Source organism: Chenopodium quinoa, unplaced genomic scaffold, assembly GCF_001683475.1.
Source record: "Chenopodium quinoa cultivar QQ74 unplaced genomic scaffold, ASM168347v1, whole genome shotgun sequence".
Taxonomy (NCBI): Eukaryota; Viridiplantae; Streptophyta; class Magnoliopsida; order Caryophyllales; family Amaranthaceae; genus Chenopodium; species Chenopodium quinoa.
The window spans coordinates 29,567-55,152 of NW_018744988.1; the positions used below are offsets into that span (position 1 = coordinate 29,567).

Here is a 25,586-nt window from a genome sequence, read left to right on the forward strand (position 1 = left end):
TTGATTGATTGATTAAGGTGTTTTGCATAGTATTTTCTTTCTGTTGCTGATCCAACTCCGTGACTAGTTCTGGTTCTTTTGGATAAGAGAAAGAATGATATTCTAAGAAAATTCTAACTGAAATTGTAAAACGAAAAGAAAATTCAAATACAAATTTGACAATTATATTATTCGAAACACTATAATCCACACAGTGCTGCAGCAAATATGCATTCAAGGAACAATCTTAATTCCGTCTGTTTTGGAGTCATTATTTGGCTCTTGGGAAATGATACTAATGATGTATTCAAGTTCCTCTGTAACTTCTCTCGTAGAAGGTCGATTTTTCCGTTGTTCATCCACACATGCTACAGCAAGAAGACCGAATGCTTTCATAGTTTCTAGTTCTAGATTATTGGCCTGCTTTGTAAGTCCTGCATCAACGGCATCAAACAGTTTCTCTTTGTCTGCCAAATTAGTTACATAAACAGCAAGGTTCACATCATCTTCCCTATTAAAATCTATAGCCTTCTTGGAAGTAAGGAGCTCTAATAGAACAACCCCAAAGCTGTAAACATCACTTCTATCAGTTAATTGGTAATTCTGATAGTATTCTGGATCAAGGTAACCAAGTGTTCCTTGAGCACATGTAGATATATGGGTTGCCTCAGTGTCGACCAGCCTTGAGAGGCCGAAATCTGAAACTTTGGCATCAAGTTTTTCGTCTAGTAATATGTTACTTGATTTGATGTCCCGGTGGAAAATGGGTGGCACAGCAGAGAAATGGAGGTATGCAAGACCATCAGCTGTTTGCTTAGCAATGAAGAGTCTCCTTTGCCAAGTTAGGGTCCCCCATTCGTTGGAGTAGCGCCCATGTAGGTGCTCAAAGAGTGTTCCGTTAGGAACATACTCATACACCAATACTGGCATGTCTAGATCAAGACAGCAGCCAAGCAATCTGACAAGACTCCGATGATTTACTTGGCAAAGTATGCAGACTTCATTTAGGACTTGGTCCATTCCTAGAGTCTTTCCTGGCTTTGCTTTTTTAATAGCAGCTAGTGTTCCATCGTCTAAATTACCCTTATAGACTTCCCCAAATCCACCTACACCAAGAAGATTTTCCTTGGAAAAGTTGTTTGTCGATCTCCTCATCTCTTTACCAGAGAATAATTTAGCAGCTTTCCCATGGTTGTGGGCATTTAATACTTCTTCACGTTGCCTGACCAGTCTACGATGAGCTTCTCTTTTGATGTGCTTCTTATGCTGCTGAACTAGTACAAAAAATATTATGATGATAGCGATTCCACATGCTGCAAATATCAAACCTGAAGCAATAACATTCCGCACATAATCTTAAATATGAATTCACTGCAGAATTTATAGTTGGAGAAGTAGGGAGAGGAGAGGTGGTGGTTGTAGGAGCATAATTATGTACCGTGATAAATTTTCTTTCGGTTTATGTGATGAGGACAACCTCTTTTCTTACACTTCCTGACTGAAATAGCAATGTGACCTGGTGTTATGCATATCATTTAAGCAATAGAGATAGCGTAACAGAGAAGCTAGTAGTAAATCACCAGTTCATGAAGAAGTTTCGAAGGTGCTCCGGAAAAAGGGTACTATTGTTGAAACTATTAGCCAATGACTGTTCATTAGGAATGTTTCCTCTTTATCTTATGAAAATCATTATGACTGTTTCCTGTTTATGTTATGACAAAATCATTCTAGATTACTGGTTGTTCAGTAATGTTTCGTATTAATTTGCAAAATACTACGGAGTAATGCTTTATTCAATGGTTTTTGTTTGAAGAGCCAACACCATCAAATAAGCAATTCTTGGGGGATTAAATCCCATTTACAGAATGTATTGCAGTGAACATAAGTTGTTTTCATAAATATGTAGCTAAAATAATATATGAATGAAAAATGATGCAGCAAAATTACTCCTTTTCATTCCAAAGTTCAGGTCTAATCTTCTTTTAACTGAGAAAAAAAATGAAAGACTGTATTGTAACCTTTTTTTTTTTTTTTTTTTTTTTTTTTGCAGAAATTTAACACTTACCTTCACAAGTTCCATTAATCAAATTCCATCGAAGTCCTTCATTGCAGAAACACCTCTTCTTTGATCCTGCAACAACACGATTAGGCAAACACGTTGAATTTTCCAATCCATGGCAATCTAAAGACGATGTGCAGAGAGGTTCAACAGGTTCATCCCATTGTATCTGGACCCCAGATTCTGGCCACTTTTTTACAGGTAAAGTGGGAACCAATCTAACAAAGCTCTCATATGATGTACAACCAGTCAAACCAGTGTCTGAAATGTCAAGTCTGTAGGCTGTTTTGGAACCCCCAGTTGTGTATGAGCAACAAGGTAAACCTTTGCACCTTGTATTCTTGTAAGCATTGCACAGACTTCCTGATGTGCAATCCATTGACGATAATTTCACAGTTGAATTCGTGCAGTTCATCATCAGGACAGTATTACTGTTACTAATACTAAAGGGCAGGCTCTGGTTAAGCCAGATTCCCCCAGATTTTAAGTCCAGTCTTGCACACCTATTTTGGTAGTACTCCTGTGGACGTATGGTTAGTCGTTGGGTCTTTGGGGAAATGGATGTGATAAGATACGATGATCCATTGAGAGTATCAAGCCATAGCTTTCCCGTGGTGCACCGTACTTTATATAATTGGTCACCACAACTTTGTGAAATGCTAAGAGGATAAGGTACCGTAATTTTCCCACAATTCGGACAAGAGTTTTTGGCTTCCACTTCTCGAGTAACAGAAATATCCGAAAAAAGAAATACTGTAACTACCAGCTGCAAAAATAACAGCTGTCTATAATTCTTCTCTGCATCCATCATCTGTGTTACAGTATCAACGGAGTGCTGAAAAATATTGTACTGCTTCTTCCGAGGTCGTCATTTCAGATGTAAAACATGTTACAGTATGTTTTAATTTTTTTGGTGGAGATGGAGAAGGTTATTCAAATTCTATGATTATTCTGTGTTCAGGCATTTGTCAAAGGTGCTCGTTTGACTGATGGAGTTCAGACAAACAGATCTTGTTTTTCCAATTTGAACTTTACATATCTAAGGTAACAGGATCCGAAATTAAATTTTTATTAGTGTGATTAAATAAATAGTACATAGGAACTAGGAATCCAGAATCCTATTGATAATAGATTAGCTGTATCTTCCTAGGTATTAGTATTGATATATCCTTGGTATTATGATACGGATTAGATATAATTAAAATTTATTCTACAAAGGAAACAGGGTTATCACCGATGCTTGTTGATCAAATCCATGTCTTGATTTTTGTTGTATTTTCATCTTCTCATTGAAATCAAAATTAATGCATAATATATTGTCCGAGGATTTGTTCTTGCCTTGGTACTAGCACATATTCTCACAGCTTCAATGTGTTTCTCTCGTTTTAAGAAAAGTGGTGACCCCAAGAATCTACTGTTCATCTTCTTTTTTACTAAGTAAAGTTTTGGATCACGAGACACGTTGGAAGCTCCATGTCCTATGGGTGCAGGGGTGAGAACCAGCATTACTCCTGTAACCCAGGACTAAAATGCTTTGTTATAACTCTACATCAGAGAACATAATTTTTGACAGTTCAAAAAAAATTTGCACGCCATTAAAAGAGAGCTTTTGTCCGCTTATGCTAAAAAGATTTTGATTGTTAGATTAAACTGCAACACGTAAACAAGTGTATAACAGATGACGGGATAAATTAAACGCGTTCAGTCCCTTTGTCTAGAGCTAATGATCAAAGAACCTTCTATAATCTTGAGTAAGATGTTATACTGAAATTAAATATGTTTTTGACAAAAAATAATAATTCAATTATTTCAAGAACCTTAATTTAATTATGGATTTTATTATACATGGCCCTAATAAGGGCTATATATAAGAATCAACAATTTCATATCATTAATTCTATTTTTCTTGTTCTGAAATCTTATAGTATTATTAATCCAGAATTAATCCACCCAAAAAATATACTCCTTCCGTCCCCTTTTGGTAGTATCTTATGGGTATTTTTCAAGGGAATTAATAAACACATAAAAGAATAGTTAAAGTACATTGAAAAAGTAAATTGACATTGGATATGTAAAAAAAGTAAAGAAATAAAGTAATAAAACTAAATGGGAAAATAAAATTTACATGGAAAAGTTAAATTTGCACAAATATTGTTCCAAATTGGTGGGAATTTTGGTAAATATTTAATACTCCATCCTTTTCATAATGTTAGTCCCATATGGAATCAATCACATAAAATAAGAAGACAAATAAATTTGGAATCTAACATTAAAGTACAACATAATTCATAATTAGGTTACCTTATTTAACTTTTTTTTATTTTTGTATTGGGAAAACACAAGACATAATTGTATAATTCAAGGTAAAAATTTCCTTACTTAGAGTTATATCATCAATCCATAATCAATTAATTCCAAAAACAATCGAGTTATAAATGAAATATATTCAATATGAGTACATCTTTTTGAAACGCCCAGAATAGTATATGAGACTAACATTATGAAACGGAGAGAGTAGTAATAATTGTTGAAAAATGCAAATGGAACATTTTGGGACTAACATTTGTCCATACGGGACTTTCCAAAGAGAACGGAGGGAGTAATTAATACATTTCTTCACTACAAAATTAATTACAATGAAAATGCATTTATAAACACATTAAAGCTATTTTTGCTTTTTTTTTCCGGGATAAGAGCTATTGTTTTATTAAATTATTTAAGCACTAACAATCCAACATCATACCAAAGTAGAAAATTGTACTCCCTCCGTCCCTGAAAGCACGACTCATTTGGTCTAATTTTAGTCCCAAAAAGAATGATTCATTAGCATTAAAATACCCACTAATTTGCAACAATATTTGTGCAAAATTAGCTTCTCCGTATAAAATTTTGTTTTTCCATATACTTTTATTACTATTTCTCTCTACTTTTTTGTAAACCCCATGTAAATTTATCTTTCCAATACTCTTTTACTTCTTTTTATTTAACTTTATTAATACCCGCGAAATCAACCCAAAAGGGTCGTTCTTTCGGAGACGGAGGAAGTATATACTCTATAAAAAAAAGAAAATTATAATAGTATTAAAATCCAAAATAAATACCGTGCAAATTGATCTTTGACTTACATTCTTCCAAAAAAGAAAAAATAGCAACCAAACCATAAGGACTCCAACCAAACCATCTATTAAACCTACCCTCATATGAAAAGTTTTAATTCCAAGTGGACAATACTGCAATAATATATTAGTGTGCTGCTAAGATAATTTTCTTTTTTAAAAAAAAATTGTCTATACATCGTGTTCGCCTGATCCTGTTTATTAGAAATTAAACTTAGTTTATCATTATTTTTAAGCTTTTAATTTCTATTTTGTGTACTCTCATCCGAACAAAACTACTATTTCTATCATTTCCAATCATCATTGGTTCAAAAATTTTCATTCATATAGCTCAGATAAAGGTATTTTACTAGAAGATGATGATATTGGTTTTTATTTTTATTTTGGAAAAAAGCATTTTCATGGTAATTAATTGTGTAAGTAAGAAAGGTACTAATTACATTTTTTGGGGATTAATTCAGGATTAAATAATACTATAAGATTCCATTGGAACAAGATATGAAATTGTTGATTCATATGCATAGCCCATTACCCCTTAGGGCTATGTATAACAAAATTCTTTAATTAGGGAGACAATACATTTACCCTCAGTGTACAAAAATATCTTACACACTCTTCTCTTATTGGTTAGATAGGTATCTTTGATTAGTGGGCCCTTTAAATTTTTCATTCAAAAAATAAATTTGATTTCTGGAAATTTCAAATTTAAATTTCAAATATAATTGAACTTTCCAACTAACCGTTTAATGTTTGCAATTCCCAAAAAAAGAGAGATATCATCTCTTTGTTTCTGTTTCTAAACCATTTCATCTTCTACTGAGTTAATGGTCACGTTTGGATTTTGTTCAGCGTTTAGTGATTCAATTTTAACTTTTTTTCACCGCTTGGGTAAGTGTGGGAGTGTGAATTGCGACAGTTTGGTGGTGCGTATGTGGGCGATTTTAATTAGTGATGAGGTGGGAAGTGTGGTGATTGTGACGGTTTGGTGGTACGTAGTTGGGCGGGTTTTTGATGGTGTTGCCGTGGGTGATGTTGTTGCTAATTAGTGATGAGGTGTGGCCTTGTGGGTATTGGCAGCTAGGGGTGTTCAAATCCGGGTACCCGGATTTTCGGGTACCCGGAGTTTCGGGTAGTTGGTAATTTGTCCCATGTCCCGACCCGAATATCTCGGGTATCCGGGTTCCGGGTACCCGAATTATTCGGGTCGGGACATCGGGTACCTGAATTTCTTTTAATTCACAACAAAACCTTTAAAATCCCAGAAATTAAAAAAGACAAAACAACAAGATTAAAGAAGAAAAAATGCTTAAAATAGGGATTTAAAGCCTGTAAGCTGTAAAATTGAAGAAGTTATGAAGTTTCATGTAATATGCAATTATGAATTGACACTATACTTTGACAACCAAATTCAAAACATATAAGATTCCAGAATAGTTAAACATTTCCCATCAATAATCAACACTAAAAGTCCAACCTTTCTCTTCCCTTACTGCAAAAATCCGAACAATATCAACCTCCATTCTTGACAGGAGAAGACAAGAAATGATATGAGAAGTTGAGAACATCAATAAATTAGAGCGCAATACACTACGGATTTAGTCCAATTACCACGATAATACTATCAATTAGATTACATAAATTCAAAATAACCCTAAATAAACTCGCGTGAGAACATAAATTACATGAGATTGAAGGCTTGAGTCGCTTGAACTCGTGAAGGGCTCGAACTCGCTCGAACTCGTGAAGGACAAGAAATTCGTGAAGCTTGACCACTGATTAGAGAAGGAACTCAAGGAAGAAGCTAAGAAGTAGGAAGGCACGAAGAGAGAGAGAATCAAAAAAAAAAAAAAAAAAAAAAAAAAAAAAAACAAAAAAAACTCAAGGAGGAAGAAGGAAGGCAGGATGTAGGAAATAGGAAGAAGCGGCGTTTTTGAATTTCAGAGAGAAGAAGTAGAGAACCCTAATTGAGTATTTGAGTAACTGGGCTATGTGGGAGTGTGGAGTGGGCTGAAGTGCTGAACGACTGACTGGGCTCATTTGAGGTAGATTTTCTGTTTTTTTTTTTTTAACCGGGTAATCGGGTACCCGAAATAAACAAAACGCGGCCCATGTCCCGATCCGGATAACAGGCACTTTCCCCCGGGGTACCCGACCCGAAAAAACAATTTTTTTCCCAAATTTCACATCGGGTATTTTCCGGATCATCTCGGGACGGGACAATCGGGTCGGGTTTTTTTAAACACCCCTATTGGCAGCAATTAGAATCCCCTTAATTGTAGTATGATTAATGGTTTGAATAAATAAAAGTGTCATAAAGTCTCACTCACTGCTGATGTTTGGGTATGGGTAACAAAGAATAATCATTCTTGATTAGGGGATTTTTCCCCACCAATCACCATCTGACAAGTGGACCAATCAGGTTCCGCCATGTGTCCGTCACATGGGCCAATAGGAGCCTGCCACGTGTCAAGCAATGATCCGTCCACCATGGACCAATTACGACACGACACGTGTCCTTCCCATGACACCTGGGATAACCGGTCACCTAGGCCCAACTCCCGAGGGAAGCCCAATCAGCCCAAGGTTAACCTAAACCTAGGATTGGCACGCTTCTCAAAGACTATAAATACTTAATTAATCCTCATTAAAGGGGATGAAGCAATTAGACACTCTCACCTAGAGAGAACCAATCACTTTAATTTCCGCATTAATTACTCCTTAATCAGGTACTAACTTGACCGTTGGAGGCGGAGCTCCCACCACTAGGAGTCTCCGTTGTTTTGCAGGTACAGGCGTCCGGTTCCAGTCTCGGAATTGTAACTCTCCCGCAGGACATCAGAAAACCCCGAAACATCTGGCGCCGTCTGTGGGGAGAGTACTTCTGAGATGGCATCCACGTCTGTACCGACTCCTGAAGAGAGGCGTCCCCTAGACGACCCTCAAATTCAGTCGGACCACGATACTGAGAATGAATTTGAAGTTGAAGCTCACACAGCTTCAGACGGGACCCTAAGGACCCGGCGTACCCGTCATACCGAAAGGAGGGAACGGGAACATCTTCATACAGGAAGCGAGCCAGCAGGCGCACCGCCTGTTCGGCAACAGCCGACTGATGGGTCTGCTCCCATCACAAGGAGTGAACTCATGACCTTCATGAGGGACTTCAAGGGAGAAATTCAAGAGTTGATCAACAAGAAGCCGCCTGCTCTGGACAAGGAGCAGTCGGCTAAGAAACCCTCCACTTCATAGAAGAGGAAGCCAGTTCAAGGGCGAGAGGCGACTCCTCATCCTAAATCTAGGAAGCGGGAGCCGACTGCCCTTGATTTCACAAAATACCGTTTTCCTACTCCAGGAATTAGGAAACCTGTTCGTCATATTCAGGCGGACGGGTCGAGGAAAACATACACAGACGCTCGGCTACTGCTAGAGCAGAAGAAGAGTGACCGATTGTCAGAGTCGGCCTCTACTTCAAACTTCCAAGACAGTCTGCGAAATACCTCGATGAGGCATACTCAGTCGTATCATGAGAGTCAGTCAGGCGGCACCTCCCGTCAGTCCGGCTATCATAGCGACCAGGCGGTACCAAACTTACCGTTTGTACCGCAACAACAGTATTTCTTACAGCCACCTCCGTTTGGTGGACATGCAGCAAAAAATGTCCAACCTATGGACTGGCAGCTACGGTTGCTTAGACTTGGTGAACAGCCGTCGGCCTTCTCCAAGGAAATTACTGAAGCCGCTCAGCCGGCCAAAGTGAAAAATGTATTAGTAGGCGCCTATGACGGCACTACTAACCCAGAAGACCATCTGATGGCATTCACCAACCTGATGTACCTTCAAGGGTTGGATGATCCCACTTGGTGCAAGTGTTTCCCAGCGACTCTCAAAGGAATCGCACAACAATGGTTCGGCAACCTGCCGACTGGTTGTGTAAATAACTTCAGGACGCTTGCTTACTTATTCACCTCCAACTTCGCCATGAATATCCCTGCGAAGAAGACGACCCTTGATTTAGGAACAATTCAGCAGGGCGAGAAGGAGGGGCTTCGTTCTTATATCAGGCGGTTTAACCTGATGAGAATACATATTCAAGGGTTACCGGATGAAGTAGCCTATACTGACTTTTTCAGAGGTCTCAAAGACTGGTCGACCTTCAAATTTGATTTGGTCCGAAAGAGGGTGGCGACTCTTCAAGAGGCCTTGATTGAAGCGGAAGCCTATATACAGGCGACTGATCTTTGTAGTACGATAAAACAGTGAGACGGGAAAAGGTCCGACAAAAGAGAAGGACGACATAAACAGTCGTCAAACAAAGACGAGAAGAGAAAAGAGGTCTGGGCGGCTGATTCCTCTAAACAGCCGGCCCAGAAAAAGAAAAAAGAATTCAAACCATACTCCCCAAAGTATGCGTTTAACAAGGATAGCCAGTTTATCCTAAAGGAAATCAAGGGACGGATCTCAATTGAGAAGCCGGTCCCCATGAAGGGTTCTGCAAACAACCGGAACCAAGATAAATTCTGTGCTTATCATGAAGATGTTGGTCATCACACCAATGAATGCATCAGTCTCATGCGGTATCTGGACCGCCTGACTGAGCAAGGTGATATTGACACTTATGTCAAGAAATCTACGGGGAACACTTCCTCAAAAAAGCAGTCGGCCAAAAAGAATCAAAAGGCTGACAGCTCCGATACAGATGATGCAGTCGTCTACACCATTGCAGGCGGCTTCTCAGGAGGCGGCCCCACTATTAGGGGCAACAAAGACAATATCAGGCGGTTAGATGTAAATTTCGTTCACCAAGAACGACCCTCCAAATATTCATTTCCTGAGATTGTCATCACTGAAGAAGATCTAGGAGGGGTAAGAGGGCCGCATGACGACCCTATCGTTATTGAATGTAAAGTGGCCAACCAGAGAGTTGGCCGAATCCTCATAGATACCGGAAGCTCCTCAGATCTCATCAGTAGCAAATGTCTGTCGAAACTAAAATATCAGACCGATTGCATACATCCGGCATCCCACCCTTTAGTAGGGTTTGGAGGAGGAGTCGTCCACCCAGTGGGACGAGTGGATTTACCCATCCGCCTGGGCGAAAAAGGGGAAGGACGACACATGGTAGTCCGGTTCCTGGTAGTAAAAGAACTCTCGACCTACAACATGATTCTGGGACGACCAACCCTGAATAATTCCAAGGCTGTTATAATCCCATCTCTTATGTTGCTCAAGTTTGAGAGGGATAATGGAACAGTCGGGTCCCTAAGGGGAGATCAGAGGATGGCCCGAGAGTGCTATCTCTCGGATGTCAAGCCCACTGTTATGGCCACTGGGTCGAGTGGTGGAAAATTAGACCTTGACAATGTCAAGGAGAGTGCGCCTGTTCAAGAAGCAGGCGACAAGAAGAGAAAGGCATCCCAGACAGGGGCCGCACGAAAAGACAGAAAATAGCAATCATTGGCAAAGGAGTGGTCGGATGAATTCCGCCCTCAGCCGGCTGGTGAGCATACGGACTTGGTCTTAGACGATTCACGTCCTGAGCGAACAGTCAAAGTTGGGACGACTGCTCTGAGAGTCCTGGGTGCCGACTTTCACAAACTATTGAAAGATTACAAGGACATCTTTGCATTCGAAGTCCATGAAATGCCAGGCATTAGTCCTGATCTGGCGGTACATAAACTGGCCGTGGATCCGAAAAAGAAGCCGGTACGGCAGAAGAAGCGGAACCATGGCGAAGAAAGAAGTCAGGCAGCAGCCGCCGAAGTTAAAAAATTACTTGATGCAGGGTTAATTCGGCAATGTTACTTCCCAGACTGGGTTGCAAATGTGGTGCTTGTTAAAAAGCCGAATGACACCTGGCGAATGTGTGTAGACTACACAGACTTAAACAAGGCGTGCCCCAAAGACAGTTACCCTCTGCCTAAAATTGATAACCTGGTCGACTCAACAGCCGGCCATGCTTTGATGAGCTTTATGGACGCCTACTCTGGTTTCCATCAAATTCCTTTATGGAAGAAAGATCAAGAGAGGACATCCTTCGTCACTGATCAGGGGTTATACTGTTACACGGTCATGCCGTTTGGTCTTAAGAATGCCCCGGCCACTTTCCAGCGAATGATAAACACTGTGTTCTTTGATCAAATTGGGAGAAATGTCGAGGCATATATTGATGATATGATTGTCAAGTCAAAACTTCAGAAAGATCATCTGTCGGACCTCCGAGAAACTTTCGCCACACTCAGGCGGCACCATGTCATGCTCAATCCCAAGAAATGTGTCTTTGGAGTTTAGTCTGGGAAATTTCTCGGATTTTTTTATCAATCAGAGAGGAATAGAGGCGAACCCTGAGAAGGTGCAGGCGGTCATTGACATGCAGTCGCCTCGTACCATCCGAGAGGTTCAGAAGTTAACAGGTTGTCTGGCGGCTTTAGGAAGATTTCTAAGCCGATCAGGCGACAAATGCCTATACTTTTTTCAGGCAATTAAGAAAAAGGCAAGGTTTGAATGGGGGCCGGATGCTGAGGCGGCCTTCCAGAAATTGAAAGTTCACTTGCATTCCTTGCCGAGGCTGGTCAGCCCTTTGCCCAAAGAAGTACTCTACATGTACCTGCCGTCTCTGATCATGCGTTAAGCGCTGTTCTCCTTGCTGAAAGAGACGGCTGTCAGCTCCCGGTCTACTTTGTCAGTCATGTACTGAAAAATGCCGAGTTGAGGTATCCCTTAGTGGAGAAATTTGGTCTTGCACTCTTCATGGCTGTTAAAAAATTGAAGCCCTACTTTTTGGCACATGCAGTCGTCGTGTATACAGACCAACCTATCAAGCGGCCACTGACCATCATGGAGTCGTCAGGCCGAATGATCAAATGGGCCATAGAAATACAGAGCCTCGAAGTTACTTTCGAGCCTAGAAAAGCAGTGAAGGGGCAAGCCTTTGCTGACTTTATTGTTGAGATGACTCGTCCTCCTGACTCTCAAGTTACAGACCAAGTCTGGAAGGTATATGTGGACGGAAGCTCTACTACAAATGGTTGTGGAGCAGGCGTCATATGTCAGTCGCCAGAGGGCGACAGGTACGAGTATGCTTTACGCTTCAGTTTTCAGGCCTCAAACAATGAGGCAGAATATGAAGCTTTACTAGCCGGAATCCGCATGTGCAAGGCGGCAGGGGCAAGAAAAATAGACGCCTGTTCCGATTCACAATTGATAGTGAGTCAGTACAATGACGAATACGAAGCAACCCATCCGGCCATGATCAAGTATTTACAGGCGGTCCGACAAGCAGTCGGCTCCCTTGAGGATTTCCATCTGACCCAAGTGCCGAGATCAAAAAACAACCAGGCGGATGCACTGTCAAAATTAGCATCATCCGCCTCCTGTGATACTCCTCGAACTGTTTTTTGGGAAGTAATGGAGAAGAGGAGCATCGAGGAAGACCCTATTGGAATCCTAGACAGAAGCTCAACCTGGATGGATCCAATCAGGGCATATCTGACAAACGGTACCCTGCCGGATGATCATCAACAGGCGGCAGTACTGAAAAAACGAGCAACCAGTTTTGAAATAATAAAGGGAGAACTTCACAAAAGGGGGTACCTTCAACCCTTCTTAAAGTGTGTTACTCCAGAAAAGGGACGAGAGATACTAGACGATCTTCACTCTGGTTACTGTGCTTCCCATATAGGCGGTAGGACGCTTGCTCAACGGGCAAGGCGGCAGGGCTACTTTTGGCCTACTTTAGAAGCAGATGCGATGGTGATGGTGAAAAAATGTGACAAGTGCCAAAGGTTTGGCAAACTAATTCACCGTCCGGCTACTGACCTCACTACCATTCATAGCCCACTACCGTTTGCTAAGTGGGGCATGGATATTCTGGGTCCATATACGCCTGCTACAGGCGGAAGGAGGTACATACTTGTTGTCGTCGACTACTTCACTAAATGGGTAGAGGCGGAGGTGTAAAGGGAATCAAGACGAAGGATGTAATTTCATTCATTTGGAAAAATGTCATCACTCGGTTCGGGGTTCCCATGTCTATGGTTCCCATGTCTATGGTTTTTGATAACTCCATTCCTCCTACCTTATGGTGCGGAAGCTGTTCTTCCAATAGAACACTACGAGCCGACTCTTCGAGTAATGCTATATGACGAAGAGGCAAACTGGGAAGCCATGCGCCTTGCATTAGACTCACTTCCTGAAAGGAAGGGCAATGCTGTCTTGCGCCATGAAATTTACCGCCTGAGAATGACTAGATCATACAACAAAAAAGTACACAGACGTCCACTCAAAGTGGGGGACTTTGTACTTAGAAAAATGGAAGCAGTTGGTAGGGCTAATGAATCTGGAAAACTAACTCCCAACTGGGAAGGACCCTACCGAATCTGTGAAGAGGTCAGGGATGGTACCTACCGTCTGGGAACACCAGACGGACAATCGTTTCCTCGAACTTGGAATGTAGATAATCTTAAGAAATATTTCTTTTGAATGATGTAAATAGTCAAGGGCTACTTAATAAAAGTTTGCATACTTAATATTCAATTTTGTACTAAGAGGGGTACGCCTACTAACAAACAGTCGGCTACTCTCCATGTTTAATTTTTATTCTTACTTAAGAGGGGCAGGCCGCCTATACATTTACAGTCGGCTACTCTCCATTGAGTATGTTACTCTATCTTCAGAGGGGCATGCCGTCTATACCTTTACAGTCGGCTACTCTCCATTGAGTATTTTACTCTATCTTCATAGGGGCATGCCGTCTGTACCTTTACAGTCGGATACTCTCCATTGAGTATTTTACTCTATCTTCAGAGGGGCATGTCGTCTGTACCTTTACAGTCGGCTACTCTCCATTGAGTATTTTACTCTATCTTCAGAGGGGCATGCCGTCTGTACCTTTACAGTCGGCTACTCTCCATTGAGTATTTTGCTCTTATCTTCAGAGGGGCATGCCGGCTGTACCTTTACAGTCGGCTACTCTCCATTGAGTATTTTACTCTATCTTCAGAGGGGCATGCCGCATGTACCTTTACATTTGGCTACTCTCCATTGAATATTTTACTTATCACCGTAGGGGCACGCCGTTTGGACATATAGTCAGTTACTCTCCATAGAAGAAGGCCGACTGGTTCCAAACACACAGCCACCCCCCTTATACTTAACTAAAAATGATCAGGGCCTGGCCGACCCTGTGCCTAAACAGGCGGCTACCCTCCTTTTACTTAGCACCTACGTTCACCAAGAACTAACCAAGGCCACAGGCCGAATGATCAGACCAGGCGCCAAGCCAACTGATCCAATCTTCAAAACTAATACGACCTGTCCCAACATCATAGCAGGCGTCCGGCGGCATCCCTCCGGATGAAATTCGTCGCAGAGAGCAGCTCCCTTTTGGGTGGAACATTGCTTTATAAACTAATTACACGGCACCTATAAGACTGTCCCCAAGGGCAACCACGTAGCCGTTTTTGAGACAAGGATAACTCTATCACTAACCAAACTAGTGGTAGCAGTTGACATCTGAGTCAGATGACCGCCTGTATTACTTGGGATAAATGCAGGGGGTACCTCTTGAGTTAATAGCCAACAAACATTGGCGAATCAAAAGGTTCAGCCGGCCTCCGCCGGCTGGTACCTTTACTACTCAAGCAGGAGTGACGACGACTGAGTAACTCCAAAGTTAACTCATAGTCACTCTCAAACTTAGTATGGAGCCTAAAAGGTATGAGTCGTCCGCCTGTTTTTAGCAAACAGGGGCTCTCAACCACTACTCCTGCTAGGTTAACAACCTATGAGTTAAAAGCCAACAAACATTGGCGAATAAAGGGGAACAACCGGTACCAACCGCTTGATACCTCTACTACTCAGTTACTTGGCGACTAGGTAACAATCATGTTTACTTGGTCAAACCACTTTCCTACTTGGTTAATTTTACAAATGACAGGACCGCCTGCCTAAAGGGGATCCAGTCTTTAAAATGGTTCGAATACCGATTGGATAAATGGCCGACTGATCGTCTAGCCTGGAAACAGACAACCAGTCGTCCAGGGGCATAGGCGGCGTGACTAACTATCCGTACCTGTCTGCAACTATCGGCCATGTAAAACAGTGGTATAGTGTACAATTGGATATCAGAATATTCAATACTTAAACAAATTTGAAGCAAAACAAAAAAATTCATTAAAAAGAAGCCGGTCATTAAAGACCGGCAAAATATTCAGAGCCCCGGCCCCCTGGCCGGGTAAATACAAACAAACGGCACGCAGGCCGTGGAAAGAAGACATAAAGCTTAAGAAGGGGGCAGATCTTCAATATTAGCAGCTGCCGCCTGGTCAGCACTCTTCTTGCTGGACTCGGCTTCAGCTGCATCCTTCTTTGGTGCATTACCCCCAAGCGGCACAAGCGCCACTACCGGCTGCTCCTCCTCCTCCAACACCTCCTCCAACGCCTCTTCCTCAGCAGCCGCCAGGATCTCCTGATTATATCTATCAGAACACTGGCGATACGTTTTTTCCCATGAGGCAAAGTCGGCATTAAGGAAGAGCCGGCCCCAAGTCATGCGCTGGATTTGAGCAGAGTCTTCCATCATCTCCCGGACCAGCTCTTTCTTTTCTTGCTCGGCCTTTTCCGAGAGCTCCTGAGTAAGACTCTTCTCCTGGGTCACCAGGCGTACCTTTACGCTCGCCAAGGATTTCTCCAAGGTTTCGTATGAGGACATCTTTTGGCGAAGAGGTCTCAGCTCGGCCTTGAGGTTGTTGATGGTCGCCTCCAGCTCGCTATTCCTCTTCTGGGCCGCCTCTAACTGAGCCCGGATAGCGGCGGTAGCCTGCGCCTGATAATAAAGAATATCAATGGTCAGAACTTCATTTTGGGCAATTTGAAACATTGCCTTATCACAGTCAGAGGCGGCCATAGCTTTTGCAGCCTTTACCTCTTTGTTCTTCCGGTCAAGCGGCTTGCGAAGGCCGTTCACTCGGAGCAGGGCCTAAGTACAAAGGGGAACAGGCGTCAGTTTCCAAACAAAAAGAAAACAGGCGTCCTGGAATTCAAATACTCAAAAATATGCTAAGTATACCTCAGCAAGGACCCCTGCAATCTCGTCTAGGTCAAGGGTGCCGACACCCCTAACCGCCTCCCTTTCAGCTGGAGGAACGACCTTGATCATAGACTTGGCCACCTCGACCATGTCAGGCTCCTGAGGTCCGGCTGCATCAAGCATAAACAAACGGATTAGACCTAGTAAAGAAGGGAGCAAGCCTAAAATTTACAAGGACAATTTCATACTTCTAGGTGGCCCAGCTGGAGTTTTAGAAGAAGTGGCCGGCTGTTTCTCAGCCGCCGCATGTTTCCTGGCAGAACCAGGAGAGCTCGCAACAGTCGTCCTCCGGGCCTTGGGGTTCGGCTGTTGGGAAGAAGAAGCTCTTGGAGCGCCCGTCTAAAAAAGAAGAAAATAGTCAGTATATGCATAAACACAACTCCAAAAAGAGGGTGAAAGGTTCGAAGCCCACCAAGGGTGCCCCCTTGTTGGGGGAGTCGGTTGAAGACTGTTGCATGATGGAGGCCCGCAACATGGCCGCCGCAGTCTTGGAGGCGGTAATTTTTCTCATGGCGTCCGCTGCAAAACCAAATAGCAAAGTTAATAAAAGTCATAACAAGAAATGAATGGAACAACAGAGTATTCGACAGGCCGGCTACCTCTTGAGCACCGACTGTTGAGGCCACAGGCGGCCAAAAAGTACTCGTCGTAGAGCCATTTGAAGCTTGGGACGCAGTGCAGGGGTACTTGCTCTCGTACCCCTGAAGTAGAGTTCACCTTCGCCTCTACTTTGAAGATTCCTTTATCTAGGATCTCTTTCTTAGCCTTGGGGGGAACAGGCGGCATGCTGCGGCCGCCTGCAAGAAGGGGCGGATTCCTGTTCCACCTGTTGAAGCGCTTGTTCAGCTCTGTGTCTGAACTCTCAATGATGAGGAAGGTGCTCCGCCAGTCCTTCCATTTGTTTGCTTTACCTCTCGTCATAAGGTAGCCCCTGTGGCTCGTCAATTGATACCAGCCGGTACCGCCTGTGTTAGGGGTCCGGCTGAGGTAGTTCATGTGGGCGAAAGCCTCGAAGCTCGGCTCCACCTCGTGCAATTCGCACCCGGCCACATAGCCGAGTACGTTGACCCAGGAGTTCGGGGCTAACTGCCATAACCCCAACTCATACCCATCCAAGATCCGCTGAACAGCCGATGTAGTGGGAAGCGCAGCCCAGCCTTGATGGCCGCCTTGTAGCAGCCAAAGCAGGCGCTATCATAACTGGTACCAGCCGGCCAGACGACTTTGTCTTCTGGATCCGGCACAAACACTAAAAAGCCGGGGCCCATTGTGTGGTTTGCGATAAAGCTCTCCACTTTCTCTTGCATGGCTGTGATCCGGCCCCGAGGTACCGTGCAGTAGTAGGGGGTATTTTGCTCTCGGTGAGAGGCGGATGGCTCCGCCCAATCGTCCCCCTTCTCAACTGCGTGAGAAAGCCTCGCCTCTTGCAGGCGACTGTTTTTCTCTTCTGTGTCCAGAGAAGCATGGCCAGAAGAGCTAGACTCGGAATCGTCCTCTGACGAGTCCGAAGAGGACGACTCCTCCCCTCTCCCGGAGGGGCCCACCTCCTCTCCTTTAAAAGGAGCAGGAGAGAATGTAGAATTGTCAACGGTAAAATGGGAAGGGGTCACTTTGACTCCTCCCTCAGAACTGTCGGCTTTCAAGCCGCTTTGTTTCACTTCCACATCTGGCGCCTGGTCAGATGTTTCACTAATCGGCACCCTGTGGGAGGAGCCGTCTGAGTTTGAGATCCTGGCAGTCTTTTTTGTTCTGGCCATCATGTTCTGCGTAGACACAGATACAGTCGGACTTTGTATAAAGGGCAAAGATGGGTCCAGAAAAGGGCAGGCGGCACTCCTAGTCCTAGATTCAGCCGTCCCCGGTGACCGGCTGATCACTAACCTAGGTTGTGTCGTGTGCTTCCGTGGTGCCATTTCAAAAAAGAATTAAAGTAAAGAGAAAATTAAGAGTAAGAGAACCGACGGTTACCTGAACGAGTGACGATTGATGAAGTTCTGAAAATCCTTTGCAGTCGGCTTGTTAGAGCAGGCGGTAGGCAGAGAGGGTCCAAAATGTCAGAGCAAGTTCAGGGGTCCGAATGTTCTCTCACAAAGTTTTCAAGTGTGAAAATGACCGAAGTCAACACTCCTTTATATAAGCGAAGTGAGAAGGCGAAGGGTCACTTCAAGAATTCAAAATTTTGGCGGGAGAATCTCTCGGCCTCTCGCCGAGTGACACCTGTAGCAGGTCGTCGCCTGTTACAGGGCGATACCTGTCACAGGTGACACGTGACCAGTCACGTGCCACCTGTGAGGGGCAAATGATTAGGGGATTTTTCCCCACCAATCACCATCTGACAAGTGGACCAATCAGGTTCCGCCATGTGTCCGTCACATGGGCCAATAGGAGCCTGCCACATGTCAAGCAATGATCCGTCCACCATGGACCAATTACGACACGACACGTGTCCTTCCCATGACACCTGGGATAACCGGTCACCTAGGCCCAACTCCTGAGGGAAGCCCAATCAGCCCAAGGTTAACCTAAACCTAGGATTGGCACGTTTCTCAAAGACTATAAATACTTAATTAATCCTCATTAAAGGGGATGAAGCAATTAAACACTCTCACCTAGAGAGACCCAATCACTTTAATTTCCGCATTAATTACTCCTTAATCAGGTACTAACTTGACCGTTGGAGGCGGAGCTCCCACCACCAGGAGTCTCCGTTGTTTTGCAGGTACAGGCGTCCGGTTCCAGTCTCGGAATTGTAACTCTCCCGCAGGACATCAGAAAACCCCGAAACAATTCTTATTATTTTTATTTGAAGGTTTTATTGTAAAATTTATGGCCATGGCGACGAACGTCAATTTATTTTTACGGTTTTTTCACCAAATGTCCTTAACCTTTCCAAAAATTCACCAAATATCCTCAAGTTTTTCAAAATTCACCAAATACCATTGACGTTTGTTAATATTCACACCGTGACCCCAAAATATCCCTGGCGTTAAAGTTCCGTTAGCAATAAAATTTAATTCACCAAATGTCCTAACTTTGTTAAATAATTACACAAAATACCCTTATTTTTGGAATTACAATGTCTAGTTAGTTGTTAGTTTTGATTCTCACTCTTTTTTTGCATTAATACTCGATACATAGTTTTGTCCAACGGACTTATTATAGCAAACTCATGCCCCTTCTATGAGGCTTGAGAATTAGTCTATACCCACCCTAGTAAACAGTCCGAGCTTGTCCGCGGGCTAACGGACTTAGAACTTCTTATTGCAAATTTTCTCGTATAACATCAAGATTTGTTAGCAACTCTTACACAAAAGTACTCATACATTGAGGAGGATGATTTTGATTGGTAAGTCATGGTGTTAAAAATTTGTGGTTAAGAAAATAAGAGAGATGCTATGCATAGAGTATTTATGCAAAAATGGGTGAGAATCAAATCAAAACTAACGGCTAGTTTCCTTAAATTTTTAAACTAGACGTTGTACCTTCAAAAATAAGGGTATTTTGTGTAATTATTTACCAAATTTAGGGTATTAGGTGAATTAAATTTTATTGCTAACGGAACTTTAACGTCAACGGTATTTTGAGGTCACGATGTGAATATTAACAAACGTCAGTGGCATTTGGTGAATTTTGAAAAACTTGAGGGTATTTGGTAAATTTTTGAAAAGGTCAAGGGCATTTGGTGAAAAAAACCGTTATTTTTATTATTCTTATTATTAACACTTAATTCGGTTGATAACTTTTTAATTATATCTTTATTTGTTATTATGATTATGATATCAGGAATTATAATGGAGAAGAGAAGATAGTCAGAATCCTCAACAAGAATAAGAAAAATGAAGTGAGAAGAAACAAGAAGAATTGAAAAGTAAATAAGTGAAGAATTGGAAATCAAGGGACCATTTACGTTACAAAATGAAGAGATGTGTTGGCTTAATCAAGGATATTGCATAGACATCCAACTATTCATTGACATTTCTTGATTCTATCAACTTTGAATCTTGTTTTGCTTTTTTTCTAAGATTCTCCCTTTGACCAACGTAACAAAATTGCTTGCTTCGTTTATATTTTTCAAATAAGATACCTGGCCTCCACATAAAGATGAAAATAGATTATTTCTTTGTTTAGATCTATTGGTTTATTTTTTATTTTTTTAAAAATGGTATTAAACTATTTATTTACTTGTCCAATTAAATTAGTTTAAAGGATCATAAACTAATTATTAACATAAAATAATAGGGAGTAATTTGTAGTTGAACAATTATAATGAGTATTTTAAGGTTTTGCTCATTTATTTCCACTCATTTATAGATAAACTTAAGTTTAGATAAGCTCAGTTTTAAAAATACACATAATAAGTTCATAAAAATAAGGTATGATAAGGAAACATTCCCAAATTCTATTTTTAAGCTTATACGAATTATGTGACTTGATAATAGACTGATGGGGGTTACTTCGTATCATTGGACGTGGTATAGGGGTTACTCAATCATCGCTATAGAGGTTACCTAGTTAGTATTATAGGAGTTACTATATTTTATTCTTTTACAATTGACCACATGGTGTGCTCAATTGCACACAAGAAGGACTAGAAAACATAAGGTTATGCGAGTTGGTTTTTCTTTTTTAACATGATACTCGAGTTCATTTTACTTCTAATAATTTTTAATCCTCCCACCGTTTCATAATGATCTTCGTATTTGAAATCTTGACATTATTCATCAAATAAGAAAATATTCTAAATAACTCTTAATAGGTAAAACATAACGTAATCATGTTATTTTTTTTAATAGTAAAAATAATTCTTTAATAAACTGTTATGCAATATCTACAAAAGGAAAATCTATTAACTAATCTAAAACAAAATATTGTTAAAACAAATTCAGGGGCGTTGACTTTGTGTTGACTTTTCTCTCTTCTCTCTCTTCTCATGGTGGTTTGAGCTTTGCTGATTTCTTCAGCTAGATCTGTCTATAATGGGCAGAAAGAAGAAACAATAATCCACCCCCATACTACAAAATAATGTTCCTCAACTTAATCAAAATACTTTAGCTTCTTTGATTACTTCGAATAATGATCAGAATCAATTGGAAAATCAGGATTTTGCCGGATCTGCATCTGTAGTTCCAGAAGATTATCTTCAAGAGCTGGTCACTCCTCCGGCTCACCTAGTTCATCCTACTGCTGGGATGATTACTAGAGCAGATTTGATGTCTATTGAGAAGCATCATTTATCTTTGATGGCTTTTGAAAAGCATCATTCATCTTTGAAGAAAATCAATGAGATCTTAGCTCGATCTACTTTTCCATCGGTTTGAACTCAATCTTCTGTTCCATTAGTTTCAGTGGGGAATAATAATCATTCAGAAGAGCATACTGAACAACCTAGGAAGGATTCTAAACTCAATTTTGGATCTATTTCTCAGGATCTCAATAGAACAGTACCTAAGGTTACTGTTCCATTGCAATCGATTACTGTTTCTTTGGATTTAGGACCTGATTCTTTGGATGGTACCTGTAATGGTATTTCTGATAAATCTAATGGACAATCTAATGAGAATCAAACTAAGGCTAATAATCCATGGAGTAAAGAGGCTTAGGGTAAGCCTAGCTAATATCTTTGTTCATGGTGTTGTGGTTATTACTCCTGCCCCTGCTGCTCAACAACATGATTCTAATGATTAGAGGGTTTTTGGTAGGAAGAACAAGAGTCATGGTGGTGCTCTTACAGTTAGTATGGGTAATACTAACTCTTTCTTTGCTTTGGTTAACAATACTGGTCTATTTCCTATCGGGGGTGATGGTAAATTGGTAATCCCCCTCTAGGATCATGATTGTCCTATCTTGGAACATAAGTGTTTTTGGGGTTTTTTGTACGTACCCGAATGGAGGGTGTGTACGTCCCTCGGTAGACAGATCTGCAATGCAACACTCGAACGGCCCAATCACCTGCAAAACAACGGACCCCGGGGGGCCGAAGGTCCGCCCTCGACGATCAAGTCAGTGACCGAAATAATGTATTTTAGAGAGAGAAAGTAGAGAGAAGGGAGAGTAAATGTGGGGGGCATTGCCCTTGGAGAGAGAATTAGATCCCTTAAAACTGATGTAATGATCAGTATTTATAGAGCATTGGGATATGTGCCTCTTAGGTTATTTAACCTAAGTAGATTGGCTTCCCACTGTTTTACGGTTTCTAGGGTTGTGGGCTTAAAGCCCATTTTCACCCTTCTATCATTGAGTGACACGTGTCATGCTCTAATTGGCTCATTGAGCGCTGAGCTTGCGGACACGTGTCGAGGTGGCATTGGTCCACATATAGGGGGTATTTTTACCCCAAACATTATCCCCTCGGAAGGGGTAATTTCTCTTTCAAGAGGAATTACTCCTTTCGAAATCAAAGCTTTATTTTCCGCTGGTTCAAAAGCTCTACGGGCGGCATATGTCTAGTTCAATAAAAGAGAGATTTGATTAACTTGGAAACTTTGAACCTTAAAGGGTATTGATTAGGGGATTTTGCTCCCACCAATCGGAATGCGCCACGTGGACCAATCAGGTCCTGCCAAGTGTCCCCCAGTTGGAACAGTCAGGGCTTCCCACGTGGCACGCGCTTATTCGTCCACCTTGGACCTGTTATGTCACGACATGTGGCATACTCCATGCCTAATGGAGAAACCGGCCACCCAGGCCCAACTTCCGAGGGAAGCCCAATCGGCCCTAGGTTAACCTAAACCTAGGATGGGCACGTTTCCCAAGGTTATAAATACCTCCCTTAATCCTCATTAAGGGGGATTAGGAAAAACATTACGGAACAAACACAATGATTACACACAGTAATAGCCGGCTGATCTCGCTAACAAAGCAGATTACCTACGTTAATCACTCTCACCTAGAGAGACCTAATCACTTTAATTTCCGCATTAATTACTCCTTAATCAGGTACTAACTTGACCGTTGGAGGCGGAGCTCACAGGAGTCTCCGTTATTTTGCAGGTACAGGCGTCCGGTTCCAGTCTTGGAATTGTAACTCTCCCGCAGGACATCAGAAAACCCCGAAACATTTGGCGCCGTCTGTGGGGAGAGTACTTCAGAGATGGCATCCAAGTCTGTACCGACTCCTGAAGAGAGGCGTCCCCTAGACGACCCTCAAGTTCAGTCGGACCATGATACCGAAAGTGAATTTGAAGTTGAAGCTCATACAGCTTCAGACGGGACCCTAAGGGCCCGACGTACCCGTCATACCGAAAGGAGGGAACGGGAGCATCTTCAAACAGGAAGCGAGCCAGCAGGCGCACCGCCTGTTCGGCAACAGCCGACTGATGGGTCTGCTCCCATCACAAGGAACGAACTCATGACCTTCATGAGGGACTTCAAGGGAGAGATTCAAGAGTTGATCAACAAGAAGTCGACTGCTCCAGTCAAGGAGCAGTCGGCCAAGAAACCCTCCACTTCACTGAAGAGGAAGCCAGTTCAAGGGCGAGAGGCGACTCCTCATCCTAAATCTAGGAAGCGGGAGCCACCTTCCCTTGATTTCACAAAATTCCGTTATCCTACAGGAAATAGGAAACCTGTTCGTCATATTCAGGCGGACGGGTCGAAGCAAACATTCACAGATGCTCGGCTACTGCTAGAGCAGAAGAAGAGTGACCGATTGTCAGAGTCGGCCTCTACTTCAAACTTTCAAGACAGTTTGCGAAATGCCTCGATGAGGCATACTCAGTCGTACCATGAGAGTCAGTCAGGCGGCACCTCCCGTCAGTCCGGCTTTCATAGTGCCCAGGCGGTACCAAACTTACCATTTGTGCCGCAACAACAATATTTTTTGCAGCCACCTCCATTTGGTGGACCTGCAGCAAAAAACGTCCAACCTATGGACTGGCAGCTACGGTTGCTTAGACTTGGTGAACAGCCGTCGGCCTTCTCCAAGGAAATTACTGAAGCCGCTCAGCCGACCAAAGTGAAAAATGTACTAGTAGGCGCCTATGACGGCACTACTAACCCAGAAGACCATCTGATGGCATTCACCAACCTGATGTACCTTCAAGGGTTGGATGATCCCACTTGGTGCAAGTGTTTCCCAGCGACTCTCAAAGGAATCGCACAGCAATGGTTCGGCAACCTGCCGACTCGTTGTGTAAATAGCTTCAGGACGCTTGCTTACTTATTTGCCTCCAACTTCGCCATGAACATCCCTGCGAAGAAAACGACCCTTGATTTGGGAACAATTCAGCAGGGCGAGGCGGCACTGGGGAAGAGGCGGCCCCAGGTCATGCGCTGGATTTGAGCGGAGTCTTCCATCATCTCCCGGACCAGCTCTTTCTTCTCTTGCTCGGCCTTTTCCGAGAGCTCTTGGGTAAGACTCTTCTCCTGGGTCACCAGGCGTTCCTTTACGCTGGCCAAGGATTTCTCCATGGCTTCGTAAGAGTACATTTTCAGGCGAAGAGGTTTCAGCTCGGCCTTGAGATTTGTGATGGTCGCCTCCAGCTCGTCATTCTTCTTCTGGGCCGCCTCTAACTGAGCCCGAACAGCGGCGGTAGCCTGCGCCTGATAATAAAGAATATCAATGGTCAGTAATTCATTTTGGACAATTTGAAACATTGCCTTATCACAGTCAGAGGCGGCCATAGCTTTTGCAGCATTTACCTCTTTGTTCTTCCGATCAAGCGGCTTGCGAAGGCCGTTAACTCGGAGCAGGGCCTAAGTACAAAAAAAACAGGCGTCAGTTTCCAAACAAAAAAGAAAACAGGCATCCAGAAATTCAAATACTCAAAAATATGCTAAGTATACCTCAGCAAGGACCCCTGCAATCCCGTCAAGGTCAAGGGTGCCGACACCCCTGACCGCCTCCCTTTCAGCTGGAGGAACTGCCCTGATCATAGACTTGGCCATCTCTACCAAGTCAGGCTCCTGGGGGCCGGCTGCATCAAGCATAAACAAACGGATTAGACTTAGTAACAAAGGGAGCAAGTCTAAAATTTACAAGGACAACTTCATACCTCTAGGCGGCCCAGTTGGAGTTTTAGAGGAAGTGGCCGGCTGTTTCTCAGCCGCCACCTGTTTCCTGGTAGAACCAGGAGAGCTCCCAACAGTCGTCTTCCGGGCCTTGGGGTCCGGCTGTTGGGAAGATGAAGCTCTTGGAGCACCCGTCTAAAAAAGAAGAAAAAAGTCAGTATATGCATAAACACTCCAAAAAGAGGGTGAAAGGTTCGGAGCTCACCAAGGGTGCCCCCTTCTTGGGGGAGTCGGTTGAAGCTTGTTGCATAATAGAGGCCCGCAACATGGCCGCTGCAGTCTTGGAGGCGGTGATTTTGCTCATGGCGTCAGCTGCAAAAACAAACAGCAAAGTTAA

General features: G+C 42.8%; 1 protein-coding gene across 1 annotated transcript; it reads right to left on the bottom strand.

Moving 5' to 3' along the window:
- Positions 1–170: 170 nt before the first annotated feature.
- Positions 171–3,235, bottom strand: LOC110706539 (wall-associated receptor kinase-like 20). Its single transcript, XM_021884455.1, has 3 exons — positions 2,045–3,235; positions 1,418–1,477; positions 171–1,307 (listed from the first exon to the last, which is right to left on the bottom strand). The coding sequence occupies exons 1-3, from the start codon at positions 2,847–2,849 to the stop codon at positions 214–216; spliced, it is 1,959 nt and encodes a 652-aa protein (XP_021740147.1). The 5' UTR covers positions 2,850–3,235; the 3' UTR covers positions 171–213.
- Positions 3,236–25,586: the final 22,351 nt, after the last annotated feature.